General features: G+C 42.5%; 1 protein-coding gene across 5 annotated transcripts in view; it reads left to right on the top strand.

Annotated features, from left to right (window-relative positions):
• Rad51b (RAD51 paralog B) overlaps positions 1 to 9664 on the top strand; it is a 573606-nt gene extending 563942 nt beyond the window's left edge. For 3 of the 5 annotated variants that reach the window (XM_046461479.2, XM_046461480.2, XM_046461477.2), the window contains exon 11: positions 3554 to 9179. In XM_046461479.2, the coding sequence (XP_046317435.1) occupies positions 3554 to 3597 (44 nt within the window). In that variant the 3' untranslated portion in view covers positions 3598 to 9179. The other 2 variants (XR_009228352.1, XM_058584544.1) reach the window with 1 other exon arrangement.
• Positions 9665 to 12270: the final 2606 nt, after the last annotated feature.

Here is a 12270-nt window from a genome sequence, read left to right as displayed (position 1 = left end):
GCAGGCCCTTCTGCTAGAGACCAGGCCTTGCCTACCTACACCTTATAAGATAGGCTTGGGACTTGGAAGAACTCAAATTCTTGCTCAAAGTGGAACACTCCCAGGCCACAAGCTGTAATTCAGATGCCAGAACTGTTCTGCAGATGCCAGATACTCTGGAGGTTAGGAAAGGCACCCAATGGCAAATCTTTCCAGAGAATAGAATAATTAACATAAAGGCATAAATTCAAACACCATTAAACTTAGAAAAATCAGTCTCTTAGAAGGGTCAGATGTCTAAAACTCCTTTGCGAATAAAGAAATGCCCACAATATTCCTCTGTCCCCCACTATTAAGCAGGAGGTCCACCCACAGAGATACATAGGTGAACCTCAGGCCTGAGAAGCTTATTGCCAAGGCTATTCATGGAAGGAATGTCTGCCTGGTAAGATTTTGTAAGTTGAGGTTTTTCCACAATTTTGGAAAGAGGGTAGTCCCAGTAATATTCCCATGGAGACACATTGCTTTACAAATATCTAGCAGGAATTCTGTGGGGCAGGCTGGGGAGTTCACCCTTCTGACTGAGGAATAGACTGCAGCCCTCCCTTTCCTTCCCCTTTTAAAATGTCTGCTTCTTAATGGACTCAAAAGCTGCATGTTTGTTTGATGCAATTGAGCTTCACAGCAGGGACCCTCAGGTTCACAAAAATTTGGGATAAGAACTACTGACCTTTAGCTCTTAGCCTTTGACTTATGCTATCCAAGTTCCTTGGTAAATATTTTTTTTTTTACAATTGCAAATATTGTTTTCTGACAAAGAAGCAGAGATTTTAAGACCAGATTAAGCAAAGCAAACAGCAGGCCCCTTTGTTACATACTCTCTAAGGGTGTATAACTAATAAGCAATCAGAAAGCTCGGTTTTTATTTACCCAGTGCACAGTGTAGCTTTGAGCTCTTCATTTTTAGAGGCTGTTTTAAAAGATAAGAAGTCTAGTAAATAGCAAATATAGAGGGACATTTCAAGAAATCCTATGGAAGATTATAAGACAAATCCAGGATGTAAAGAATCAGTTCTGCCCTAAGGACTTGTAGTAAAATCTTGCTGTGATGTTTATACCTTGATAAATGACATTCCTAAGTTTGGTGTAATGTGGATAACATCAGGGACATTTGTGGAACTAAGATCTACTGGATTGCTTCCCTGATCCTCATTGTTAAGACCGTGATTTTGACAGGGAAAAGAAAACTGGTTAGAGAAAAGAGAAACTAGAGATATAATGAACTGGTAAAGGTCAAAGAACCACAAGGAATGACTGTTAGAAAAAACTGGAAAATGGGAGAAAATGGATTACTAAAGGAAACTGACCTAGATCAGTGTGTCCAGGAAAGAAGAAATTCAGAGAGATGGCTTATAATATAAGATCCCCAACCAATATATAAAATGCCTGGGCGGCCTCAGAACTTCCACCTGGCTGCTTGCTAAGGGTTTTCTCCAGTCCAACTCTCAGCTGTGCTTCCCTCCCAGAGATCTTGGAGGCGGTAGAGCCCTTCTGCTTCTGTCGGCAGTGCCACTGAATACACTTCCTGCACTCCCTGCCCTCTTGGCTCTGTGCTCCAAAGACTTTAAGGGGGAAAAGGGTGCTCTCAGAAAAATGAGGGTCCCTCTTTGATTGTAAAGAACTCTTGGGGTTCATTTCAGCTCTGATATAATCTTGAGAAAATCTCTGAGCCCTAATTTTGTCCTCTTGAAAATGAAAATGTTGATTCAAGGCTTTGCAAACTTTGCTGTAACCAATTAGTGGGTCATGATATGAAATTGATGAATCAAGATCAGCATTTAGGAAAAAAGAAGAGAGAATAGAAAATATCAGATTATATCACATATATTGTATTGTTTAATGAAATATCTATTACGTGTGTGCTTGTGTGTGCACTTGTGCATGTCATGAATTCATATGTAGGAATTGCAGGGTGACACTTTTTTTTTTCTTTTCCTTTTTTTTTTTTTTAACTTTGAATGCAGTAACCAGCCCTGGTAATCTCTAAAGGCCTTCTTGTAAGGTCCTTGCTTAGCATCTGAATGGCCATCTTAAGTGGCAGCCATTTTAAGAAAAATTTCACTTTCCGCCCAAGGGCATTTCTGAGAAAGGCTCACCACTCCCTCCTACCAACCCCACCCTTAACCGCCCCCATTAGGACCCATGGGGCTCTAATCTCTGAGCCTGCCCCATAAAAGTCCCAAACCCCAAGCCTGTTTTGCCTCTCTCCATCAATGGAGAGATGTGCCTTTATTTGTCAGCTCTGACAAATAAAACTCTCATGTGTATCTTTGCCTGGTCTCCGTCTTTCATTTCTCACTCTCCTGTTCCCCCGTTCCTTGCTTTCTTTTCACTTTTCACTTCAGCTTTATCTGATCCTCCTGGGGGGTGATATACTTATCATTCATTTAGCCTGATACCTTTAGTTGTTCTCTTGAGATCTTCATACACTGGAACATAAAGGCTTATTTTCCCCTTTCTTACCAGATGACTGAGCTAAAAAAGACACCTGCACAATTCCCCAGGCTTAAAGCAAAGAAACCCTTTTCTCCCTGGGTGGTAAATTTGGAAAGGTACCCACAAGTCAAGGCTGAAAGCTTTCCTGGTGTGCAAGGTTGCTCTGGCGTGGTAGCACCTGGAGCTCTGAGTGGGGTCTGCAGTCCATTTCAGAGGGGCACAGAGATAGAGGGGAAGGGCTGGGAGGGTGAGACAGGTCTGTGCCTTGACACCAGGCTCCATAATAGAGTGAGCAGGAGCAGTGAGAAGAAAAATCCATGCAGGCTACCCTGGGGGTGGGGGCTGCTAGTGAACTTGGGAATGGTCCCTCAGTGCCTTTTATCTCTTAGCAAGGCCAAGATTCCTTCCAGCCCCTGCCCAGGAGGTTAGCTAATACCTGAAGCTCTGCACAAGCAGTGGAAGAAGTAAAAAGTGAGAGCAGAATAGGATCAAGCAACTCTGCAGGCCATTCCCCTCCCGTTCCCAAGGATTAGGATGTGAGAACAGGCAGCAACTGGGGGCCTGACACCCTTCCCACCCCTTTGTTCACTGGGGTGGGAGGGACAATGAAGCGGCAGGCCAGAGAGACCCAGGGGCTGGTTAGAGATTTCTTAGGCGCTTTTTGAAACACTTGAAGGAGCCGGTCTGTGCTATTGTTGAAGTAAAATAGAAAGCGGAACTATTCTCCTTTGGCAAAAAAAAAGAAAAAGTAAGAGAAAGAAAACCCACCCTCCCTGCATCTTCAGGAGGCCTCAGACTCAGGCCATTAACATGGTAATACTATCCCGTTTGCATCTTCTTTGTCTGCCCACGGTTCTTCTGGTATCCTGGCCTCTCCTGGCCTGGCCCTGGACCCTGGAAATATTTGGGCTCCAAAGGAGAGGGAGCTGACTGCAGCCAGCAGCTTCTTGATGGTTCAGCTCTGAGAGAGGCCAGGTTGGGGCAAAGGAAGAGTTCAGCCCTTTGTGCAACTGGAGTGGGAAAGGTGGGGGTGGAGGAGGAGCCCTGAATCCAGTTTTCCTTTTGTCCCCTATGGAAGGTCCAGTGCCCATCAAGTGGAAAAGTTTAGAGGAGCTGGCCTAGGCTGGAATGAGACTGAAGGATGCTGGGATCTGGTGGCAAGAGAAAAGCAGAGGTTGACTTTGGGCACCAGCTTTAATGGGGTGGGCCTCAAAGCACTTGGGTGCAGAAGGGAAGAAGAATTCTCAGTGAACTCCACCACTACCCACATCAGCTCTGGTAAGAGTAAGCACCAAATGTACCACTCAGAGCACAGCAGAGACTCTAATTGAAAGCAGCCAGGCTATGTTGCTGATGCTGCAGGGTGCATATAAGAAGCCAGGGTCAGACCCTTCTGGAACCATCCCCCAGTTTTGGGAGGCCCATGGATGAGGTGAAGCAGCTTCTGAAGCAGGGCTGGCCCTAAGAATGGAGAGGCTGGACTGGCAGGGTACATTGTTCACTCCTTTACCTATTCTCTCTTCCTTGGGAATTTAGGGAGTGGTTGGAAATAAAGAAAGCCAAAGTTGTTTTGAGCAGGACTGAAGGTAGCAACTATTTCTCAGTGAGATAGAAACATGTTTTTAAACAGTTTTTACAAAATCAGGATCAGATACAACTGGTTGAATTTGGATTCCGACACTGTCCTATACTAGTTTGGGTTTGAATGAATAGTATAAATTTTAGGATAACTGGAGAACTTCAGAGGAGACCAGGGCACCCTGACACAGGTCCAGAGAAGGTACTGGACACCAAGCTAGCTTCAGTCACTTAGTCACTTTTTCAGAAGAAACCAAGAAAGGAAGAAAAAATAAAGAAACAATGGTCTTTTTTATGGAAAGCTAAGTGCTTCATCTTTCTGCTTTTACAATCAAGAAGGGTTTGTTTGATCACCTTTTGAAGCATATCAGGAAAGGCATTAATCTCCTCTATTTGTTCCCTTGTCACAAAGTTGGGTTAAATTCTTCCACTCCTTTTTCATAGTTACCGAGCCAACTGGATGATTTATTGAAAAATTCTTTTCCCCCCAATACTACCACTTGAGCTTATCAGACTTCAATTTGAATCAGTAGCTCATCTAAATATTGTCTGCCTGGTAGACTCAAAATGACCCAGAAGATTCTTAGTCTGGCTAGTACCACTCACACACCTGGCACAGCCTGGAGCTTGGGCAGAGAGCCCTGAGATTCAGTGGCTCAGAGAGCACAAACTCCTCCTGGAAATCATGAAGAGGAAGGCAGAGCCAGCCTGTCACATTGTCCTTGTCCTGACAGGTGCCACTGCAGCCTCAGAAAGTTTATTCAGGCCTCTTTGTTATGGGACTTCCTAGGGGAAAGAGGAAGGACCACCATGTACCCAGGGTCTTCTCCTCTCTGCATTTATTTCACATCTCCTTCTTCCAGGACCTCCCACACTGGCCTTCTGCCTTATTCACATCTTTTCTTCTGGCTGTCAGCCTCAGAGAGAGACTGTTATCAATGTAGATTTGGGGGTGAGTAGGTGCTGGGGTTCAAACTCAGGGCCTAGCTCATTCTATGTAAGCCCTCTACTACTAAACTACACCACAGCCTGAAAAATATTTTTAATACAGAATAGTACAGAAAATCAAAAACCATGAATTTTATATGAATATAACACCCAGAATTAACAACTGTTAAAATTTTTATCCTAGTAGTTTCAGATTTTTTTTTTTCAATTCTAGGACAAAAATTTGACAGAATTCAAAACTCCTTTGTACCTATCACTACTCCAGGCCCTCCCCACCCGACTCTCCTCCAAAGAAGAAAAGTTCTCCACCATTTGGCATATATCCTTCTCTTTCATTCTTAAAACTTTTCTACCTACCTGTGAATCTATGTATAATATAATGATTTGTTTTTTAATGCATTTTAAAATTTCTATAAATGATTTATCATATACATTATTTTATAACTTTGTTTTGTCATTTAACATAATGTTTTTATGTATGTCCACATTCATGCACATAGATTCCTTTGATTTATTTCAGGTATCCACACCATTATCTACTCCCTTATTTATAGATATTTTGATTATTTAGAACAAGGCTTGAGGGTTTCTCTAGGTATAGATAAGGCATCTTTTATATGTATTCCCAAATTTTTTTCAAAATAAGTTAACCAATTTAGACTCTCTGTGGAGGTAGTGGACCAATCTCTGTGCAGCCATGTATAATTATTGATGTGTTGTCATATTTCCATGGCTGATCTTCTTATGTGTTCTTTACGGATGCCTCTTTTGTCTCTTGCCTTAGGAATGTAAGCTTGCCATATGCTCCAGAGAGATTTTCTGCACAGTGTGTGTGTGTGTGTGCTTTATACCTGTACTTAGATGATCACTGATAAAAATTTACTCATTCTCCGAAAGCTAACTGTATCTACACTTCCTCAAACAAGGGCTTTTAGTTCACCCATCACCTTGATTTTCTTGAGGAAACAGTTCCAAGAAGGTTAAGCTAAGTTCACTGCCTCAAAGTTGGGTTTTTTAACTCCTTTTCAAGTATTCAGCCTGGGCCTAAGATTTTAGAAAATCAAAAGGATTTTGGGTTGTTCCTCTTCCATCATGGCAACCCCTTAGCTGCTTATCTCTCGGGCCTCATAGGCCTCTGTTGACGTAGTTTAGCCCCATCTTAAATGTTGAATCTTGAAAATCTAAGCTAAAATGTATCAGTCACACTGATATAATGATCCTCCAAGAAATTCCCTGAGGGCAGTTGGGTTATAAGTTTGGCTGGGCATAGCCACTACCTAAACTAACAGTAGTGTAAAAGAGAGGCTTACTCCCTTCTCATAGAGCACCGCAGAGGAATGTGGTCCTGAGCTGGTATGGCAGCTTGGCTCCCCAGGTTCGTCCAGGGACACAATCTGTTGGCTTGTAGCTCCATCACACCTAGGATATTACTGTTGTTGTCATGACCCAATATGACTCAGCATCATTGCTCCATTCAGGTAGCAGGATTTGTGTGGGACAGAGATGGTGGTGGGAGGGAAAGCATCCCCCTTTCTTTGAGGAAGCTAACCAGAAGTTACACACTTTATTTCTACCTATATCATATTGGCCATCTGTGAGTATATGGCAAGAAATGATGAAAATGTAGTTATTAATCTGAATGGCCATGTACCCACAAAAATTGTGCATTGTGGGAGCTCTGTTATCACAAGAGAAAGAGGAAGATGAATATTTAGTGACACAAACCTTTCAGAGATTAATTCCCACGTTGCAATAGTGCAGATCCTTGGCCGGGCTTGATGCATAATAGAGTTATACTCTTGAAATGCCACATAAATAGTGTGCATAGGGGCTGGGATTGTAGCTCAGTGGTAGAATGCTTGCCTAGCATGTGTTGGTATTGTAATTGGTAGTTTCCTTTGTAGGTACTGTATTTAATTGTTAGCACCACATATAAATAAATAAATAATAATAAAGATCCATCAAAAACTAAAAAAAATTAAAAAAATATATATAGTGTGTTAAAAATGCTATTGGGGCCCTGTTTGTTTCCAGAGCCTAGGGAAAAGAGGAGTAGCATTATCATTCTGTTCTTCTACCAAGGACCAGTGCCCCAGAATCTTGGCAACCCACCCTATCCTACCTAAACAGAATCTCCCTCAGGCAGTAATTTTAGTATGTGTTTGCTGTTATGCAGCATTTGAGACAGAAACTTGAATGGGAGCTACTAGTGCTTATAGCACAGAATAGGGTAGGAGATCCAAAGTTATAGAGTAAACATTTTTTTTTTCCAAAATGTTTTTTCCTGCCTCTACTTTTTTTTTTTTAACATGAAACAAAATGCAGTTGAAATAAAGTTATAGAGAAAAATTTCATTCCAAGACTTGGACCATAGTTTACCCTGGGTCCACACTCCACTTTTAGAACCTAGAAGCCATAGGCAGAACTAACAATTTGCATTTGTGAAAATTCCCAGGTAATAATACCAAAAGATGTTAAATCAATTCAGTTTTTTTATTTTCTCTGAAAATCTCTTCCAAAAGGACTTGTATTCCTTATGGAATATCATTTAAGCTTCATTCAGTTCAGCAAGTATTTGTTGAGCTTCTATTGTTTGCAGAACATGCTGCTCAGGACTCAGGGGATACAAGATTGAGAGAGGGAAAAAAAAAGTTCCCTTCCCTTATGTAGCTCACAGTCTAGTTCGGGAAGATGTAATTATGTAGATCTAATCATCAGCAAACTGTGACAGCTATTTCAAGTTTCAAGGATATGGAAGGATGGAAGGAAAAAGGGTTGTCCCAACTAGGATGGCTGAGGAAAGCTCCTAAGAGTATGTGAGGCTTGAACGGGGACTTCAGCTTCTGAATACCAACAAAACCACATTCAATTGTCTCTTGACAGAGGCCAATTTCTTTTGCTATTTGAGGATAGCTTTGGGGACACTGGGGAATGCTGATTAGTTCCATCACTAGTGCTGATTAGTGACGAATGTTGAATCATGCTGACTAATGTGTTCTAAATGGATTGACTCAACAATAAAGGGAACATTAAGAGTCAAGAGTTCAGGTCCTACATCTCACTGTGTGAAGTATAAATCACTTAGCTTCTTAGTGCTTTTTTTTTTTTTTTGTCAGTTAAAATGTGCTCATCCTGAGAATCCAGTAAGTCACCTTGCCTTTAAAAACCTCAAAGATAACAGAAATGTTTAACAACAACTAGCAGGACAGGCTTATGCAACCTTAGGTTATTCATACACATACAGAATCAGAACAGACATCACATGCTGCTTGCTAACCATGCAAAACTTCCATTTCCTCACACAGGCCATGAGCACTGACAAACAGGAGCCACAGTCACAAAAACCGTCAAATAGAGAAGCTTTTGAAAAATCTTCCTTTCTACCTACTGGGGTGTCTGTGTCTTTCTGGACAACAAATGTCGCCACAGAACTAAGAGCTTACGTTGCACACACAGCTCTTTCTCTTTTGACATCTCCCCAGCTAGACTGCTTGAGAATCTGGCCTTCCCCGTCCAGATGTTTACTGAATTCTGAAGGCCCCCCAAAGGGCCCAAGTTCTTTTGTTGCTCTCCAAATCATTTCCCACAGAGACTGACCGATGTCCTGAAGGAGCCCTTCAATAGGGAGGATAAATGAAGGCAGATGAAGACATGACCCCCTGAGGCTTGCCCACATCCACTCTAACAAAGGGTCTGAGGCACGACCTTGTAAGGAGTGTTTTGGTCCCTATAAGAGGCCAAGTCTCCCCCACAGGGCTGTTTTCAATGGCTACCATCATAGTGGAAGCACTAGGCATTTGTTAAGGGCTGTGGTGTGCTAGGTGTAGCACAAAACATCTAAATCATGGTCCCCAGCCTTTGTGAGGGCTTCCTGGCTACAGATGGCAGCTGGCTTTCTCAGGGGAAACTTGGGGGTAGTAGAGAAAGCTGAAGAGGGGCCCGACATCTTTGGATGACCTTTTCCCACCCAGTGCAGATAGAGTCCCCCTTTTGTAGGTCAAGCTAGAGCCACGGGACCTTAATCCCACCAGTACTGTTTCTGGGTATCTGGTGTGCCAGGTGTGGTTCCGTGGGGAAGGAGAAGGGGACGGCTACTATAAGGAAAGTTTTATTTCCATGAAGGGTGGGAAGTTAGAGCATTTCATGACAACATTGTTTTTTTTCAAGTTCTCTCTATTTCTTTTTTCTTTCAGGCTAACAGGCCATAGGGATACTGTGACCTTTGTCTAGAGCTGATGGGGGTGTGATTTGTGAAATGAAACAGGACCATGCTGCTTGGAAGAAGGAAACGGAAGCCAACATAATAGGGATTAATTAGTTGATTGCTGTTGAGATGGTAACAGATTTGCTCCTAGACCATTGAACCAGCGATTTCAGACCTAGCAGGGAAGGTGAAGATGAAGAAGCCTTTGTTCAGGTCTCTAGATGTGTAGGGCTGAGGGCTTTGCCACCATGGGATGTCAACAGACATAATAATAATAATTTGCACTTATATAGCACCTTTCAACCAGGCACCTCAAAGCGGTTTAGCCACATTAATTAATTAAAGCCCACAATTCCCCTGGGGAGAGAAGGAGGATGACTAACAAGATTTGTAATTACAGGAGGGAACATTTCCGAATAAAGTATTGTCCACCAAATAAAAAGAGTAGGTGTAAAGGAATCAAGGTCTCCAAAGAGTAACTGATTCAGAAATGAAATCATGGAATGATGGGGGAGGCTGGGGGTGGGCATGGGCATGGGGGTCTGTTCTTATGTTAGAGGGAGGTCAATGGCCTCAGAATTCATTGACAGGTTCAGATCCCAACCGAGAAGCAGAACATGTGTGGTATTAGTGGCATTTGGAAGGTCATTAGTGGCATGACTATTGTAGTGTAAATTCAAGTTTCACTGGTATATTGTGTATAGCCTTGCAGAACAAAGAGTGAGATTCATGCAGTATTTAATAAAGGATGAAATGATTTCTTTAGATTTAAAGCCCAAAGCTGGGCCACTCAATTAGCAAATAAATAAGTTGGTGACCCATGGGATAATTTAGGCATTTCCAGGAGAATAACGGGCCTACCCATTCCTATTGCCCTGAGGCTTCTGACCAAAACATCAGGCTGGGATCAGTATAAAGGTCTGGGAGCTTCAGCCCCTTCAAAGTCAGGCATTAAGTACTCCCAGCCTTTTTCAAGCTCTTACCCAAGACGTTAGTGACCCAACCTGTCCTCTGTACAACCATTTTTACCTGCTCCCCTTGAGAAATTTAAGTGCCTTAGGGGCTAAAATCAAGTCATACCCTATTTCCTGTCTCCTGTCAACACCCAACAGAGCTGTGTACCAAGTAGACAGTGAGTGATGAAGAATGGATCAAAGACCAAGTCTCGTAACAACTTCATATTTGTTAAACACAGACCAAGTGCTCAGGCAGAGCTTGAAAGCAATAGGATATATGCTTTGTCCTCCAGAACTGTATTACAAAAAGACCCCAAAACAATAAATATAACATAAAGCAGAATAAAATAAAATGATATGATAGATGCACGTCCAAGCTCCATTGCAAGGGCCAAAGAAGGAGCATCTCACCTGCCTGGAGTGAACCAGGGAAGGTATTCCTGGGCAACAAGCAGGCGTGCTGGGCATCAGAAGGAGATTTGGGTAAGCCTGCAAGAAATGAGGAAGGAAATGTTCCAGGCCAAGGCCATGCATCTCCCTCTGTGCAAAGTACATTTGGAGAACTTGTGATCTTCCGTAGAATGTTTGTGAAAACCAAGCTGAGTTTTGCAACTGATTAAATGCACATTTTCCATGAATTCTTATAAGCTGACCTGGCCAATTTCAAATATAAAGAAGTATTTGAGAAGTTGGTGGTAGGGTTCAGGGCACGCTACCCCTAAAACATGAGAAAACAGCAGAACAGGACAGTGACTGTCTCCTTCCCCCTCCCTTCTCCTCACTCCCCTGAAGCAGGTCATAAAACCTAGCTGTCTTTCCCCAGAAGCAGGTCATAAAACCTTCTTTCCAGATGTGCCCTCCCTATACCGTGAGGAAAGGAATGTCCTTATCTCTGAAGACACAGGGAGGCAGAGAAGAATATGAACAAATGGGCCTCACTAAGTACTACCCCCTGCCCCCGGTTTATTACCATTAGATCATATACCTTTCCCCTCTAGTTATACTTATGCAGGCCTGTTCACTCTTCATCAAAGCATAAAAATGCACAGGCTTCCCTATTTCTTGAGGTTTTCATTTCTGAAGGGTCCCATGTCATTAAAAATGTACAGTAAATAAGTTTGTCAGCTTTTCTCTTTGATCTCTTGTTGTAGGGGCCTCAGCCATGATCCTTGCAAAGGACAAAGACAAAATAACACTTTTTCTTCCCTACATTTCTTGGTGCCCCATGTGGGTGGCTGAGCCACCCCTCTTGCTCTGCAACCTACAGATGAGATCCTGGGACAATTGACAAAAAGTTGGTGAAATAAGAATTCTCACTAAGAAGAGCTCTCTAGGATCTCTGTAGTTCTAGGTAGAGAGAAGAAGGTAAAAAGTTCTTCTTGTCTGCTCCTTTCCAAGTTCAGATTAGCAGAGAAAAGTACTTCTTGGACTGGGACTCTGGCTAAATTTGGTTTTAGGGTACCTATTCATTATTGATTTTTTTCCCTCTGTGAACAGCCATCTTTTTCCTAGTCTTGTTTTGTGTGATGAGAACTTGCCTTAACTTTCTACCAATCAGGGCACACAGCTTATCAGTCTTGCTTAACTTCAGGCTGTGTGTGTGTGTGTGGGGCGGGGGGGGGGGTCCCAAGAATATGACCAGAGAGAAATTAGATTATACCCCATTTGTGGTTAATGTGCTTGGTGCTGTCAGTTCTTGAGGGGCATATGTGTCTGTCTTATGGCCATCCTTGGGAGTGGATCTGGATCTTGGAAGGACTGCGTCTTTTTGTCTTTCTTTTGAGGACATCTGTTTCATCCAAGTTGTTTAAGTTATAAACAACTTACTTCCTTGAGTTCTGAGTCACTGAATAGAACCTTTAGTTTTGAACCTTTAGTTCAAAAGAAGAAAAAGGTTAATAAATTTACATGCTTTTCTCTTGTAAGCCTGTGTCTTGTTATAGGGGCACCGTGTTAGCTTTTTGTCACTGTGACCAAAAGACCTAACAAGAACAACTTAAGAAGAAAAGTTTAATTTGGCTCACAGCTTCAGAGGTTCAGTCCCTGGTCAGCCGTCTCTGTAGATCTGGGCCTTGAGGTAAGGTCTTGAGGTGAGCATCATAGCAGAAT

Source organism: Marmota monax, unplaced genomic scaffold (assembly GCF_021218885.2).
Source record: "Marmota monax isolate L192 unplaced genomic scaffold, Marmota_monax_Labrador192_F-V1.1 WCK01_AAM20220418_F8-fsc00001, whole genome shotgun sequence".
Taxonomy (NCBI): Eukaryota; Metazoa; Chordata; class Mammalia; order Rodentia; family Sciuridae; genus Marmota; species Marmota monax.
This window is presented reverse-complemented; position numbering and strand designations above follow the sequence as displayed.